Raw genomic sequence first — 2,112 nt, forward strand, 5'->3', positions numbered from 1 at the left:
TCCCAGGTGAGTGGTATGATATCATTCAGCAATATGTTGCTTTGGTGAGATACATGACCAGTGACCATAAAAGCAACAGGGGGTGGTGGAAAAGAGAAAGAGGGGCATTGTGTCAAATGATTGAGCATCAAGTTGATGCTTTTTACTGAATATATATATATATATATAATATGCTGATGAATGGACATATGACTTTGGCTACATTATGCCGAATAAGATGAGCAAACTGATACATCAGTCAACGATTATAAACCCGTCCAAGCACATTATTTCATCGTTCTCTCAAATGGATGTAAATGTATCGCTGACGATATTTTAATTACACATTTTCTGCCCATAAAAGCTTTTATTGCCAGAGGCAACGCGGCGCTCTTTGAACTTAACCCATTGTGTAGGAGTAGGTTACTGGAGCGTTAGAGCTGCAATAACAACAACTAACGCACTGGGACCACTAACCCTTCGGGATAACCAATAATGATAACCCTGCGGGTCACTGACTGTAACAGAACAGACTAACACAGCAACTCATGAGACAGAACGAAGCAGTGTTCTGTAAATACATGCAGCTACAACGGCCGCCGACCGGGAAAACCACTATAGCAATAACTATTCCCCGCGCTTTGTTGGAGGATGAAACAACTCGTGCGTCCTTACCTTGGGCTTCTGGACAGTTGACGAGCAAAGAAATCAGCATCCAATTGGAGGCAAAGCTCAGTCCGAACCAACGCCAACACATGGTCCAAAGTGACACTGAGCTGACAGCGAGCGTCCGTTCACGCCACGCGGGAAACATGTTGCTCCACACAGCCAGCTTCCCCGGACTCGCTAGGAGACTGTGCGCTTCCAGCCGGTGTGGGTAGATTCGGCGCGAGCTATCCGCGTGAGCTCTGACTGACTCGCGGATCACCGGGGCTCAGTGGGTGATGTCCTGTTGAGGACTGAGCTGAGGTGGAGTCAATGAAACACACTAATGCCACGGAGGGCTGTCTTATCCCACTACAGATGATATGATACTGCTGAACGAAACGGCATTGGTAGAGGAAAGTTAAGACTAAACATGCGGCACCAGTTATTTCATGCGCCGACGCAATAACTCCAGGCAAGAACACATCCAACTCCAAGTAGGCTACAGTAATTCTTCGAATCCTGATTTTCCAAACCAAAGGGCAGAAATGTGTTGTCGTTATGTCTATTGACAGTCGACACTTTTTTCACTGGGCTACCCAAAGTGGTCGAAGGTGACGACTTCACGACATGTTGTCAAAAAGCACAAAAAATGACCTCAGAACTCCGAGCTACAAGCTTTGGCAGCACCGCAGGTGACACGTGTCTGCACAAGCATGCCTAACTGAAATAACTGAAACGCCTTTGGCAGCTGTTGTGAAAGAGATGGCACGCTGAAGTGCACAGGACGAGATTGCAGTCTAGGCGCGTCTTGATTGCAATGCCCTGTCTTTGCGCCGGGGAGTCTGTTGGTGCGCTGACAGCGTGCTCCGACTGCGCGAGGTGGTTTGTACGAGGTTGCCATCACGCGGCGCAGCCCAGCATCGCTTGCAGGGTCTCTTCCAGTTCACGTAACGCAGTCAGGACACTTTATCAAGAGCTTGTGAAGTTCGAGTATAATATCGCTCAAGGCAGGAAAAACACCACAACACATGTAGAAGTACACGATGTCTTCTATAGATCCATTTTAACAGCCCCATTCAAAACACCCTTATGTTTATAACACATGTTCAATTTAGCCTACATCGCCCTTAACGACATTAAGGGAAGCTGTAGCCAATAATTTGTATTGGCAGCCAGGTATACCGTTCAAATGATAATACAGTGGACATTTTGGATGGACAGAAATGTGGGTAGGTATGATTTCAGATATATGCAAGTCGGCGTCGCTGTGTCCAAGAGCGCCGTTGGGGAGAAGAGGAGATTCATCCTCCGGCAATGATAGCTTCCCCCACCACGACGGAAGGCTCAGCGGAGGCTTTGATCCGGGAGAGACAGAAATGTGGTTTTGAATGCTGAGTAGCGGATCCACTGGCAAGTCAGCTAGTTAGCTGAACAAGCTATGACTCACAGTCTGCGCCAAGGTCCGGCGTTTGGGCAGAACCGATA

General features: G+C 47.8%; 1 protein-coding gene across 1 annotated transcript in view; it reads right to left on the reverse strand.

The window, feature by feature from the left end:
* sdk2a (sidekick cell adhesion molecule 2a) overlaps positions 1-1,300 on the reverse strand; it is a 205,116-nt gene extending 203,816 nt beyond the window's left edge. Inside the window, exon 1 of the mRNA XM_063186368.1 lies at positions 655-1,300. Within this exon, the coding sequence (XP_063042438.1) occupies positions 655-793 (139 nt within the window). The 5' untranslated portion in view covers positions 794-1,300. The remainder of the gene's footprint in view (positions 1-654) is intronic.
* Positions 1,301-2,112: the final 812 nt, after the last annotated feature.

The sequence above is a fragment of the Engraulis encrasicolus genome, chromosome 2 (genome assembly GCF_034702125.1).
Source record: "Engraulis encrasicolus isolate BLACKSEA-1 chromosome 2, IST_EnEncr_1.0, whole genome shotgun sequence".
In the NCBI taxonomy this organism is placed as follows: domain Eukaryota; kingdom Metazoa; phylum Chordata; class Actinopteri; order Clupeiformes; family Engraulidae; genus Engraulis; species Engraulis encrasicolus.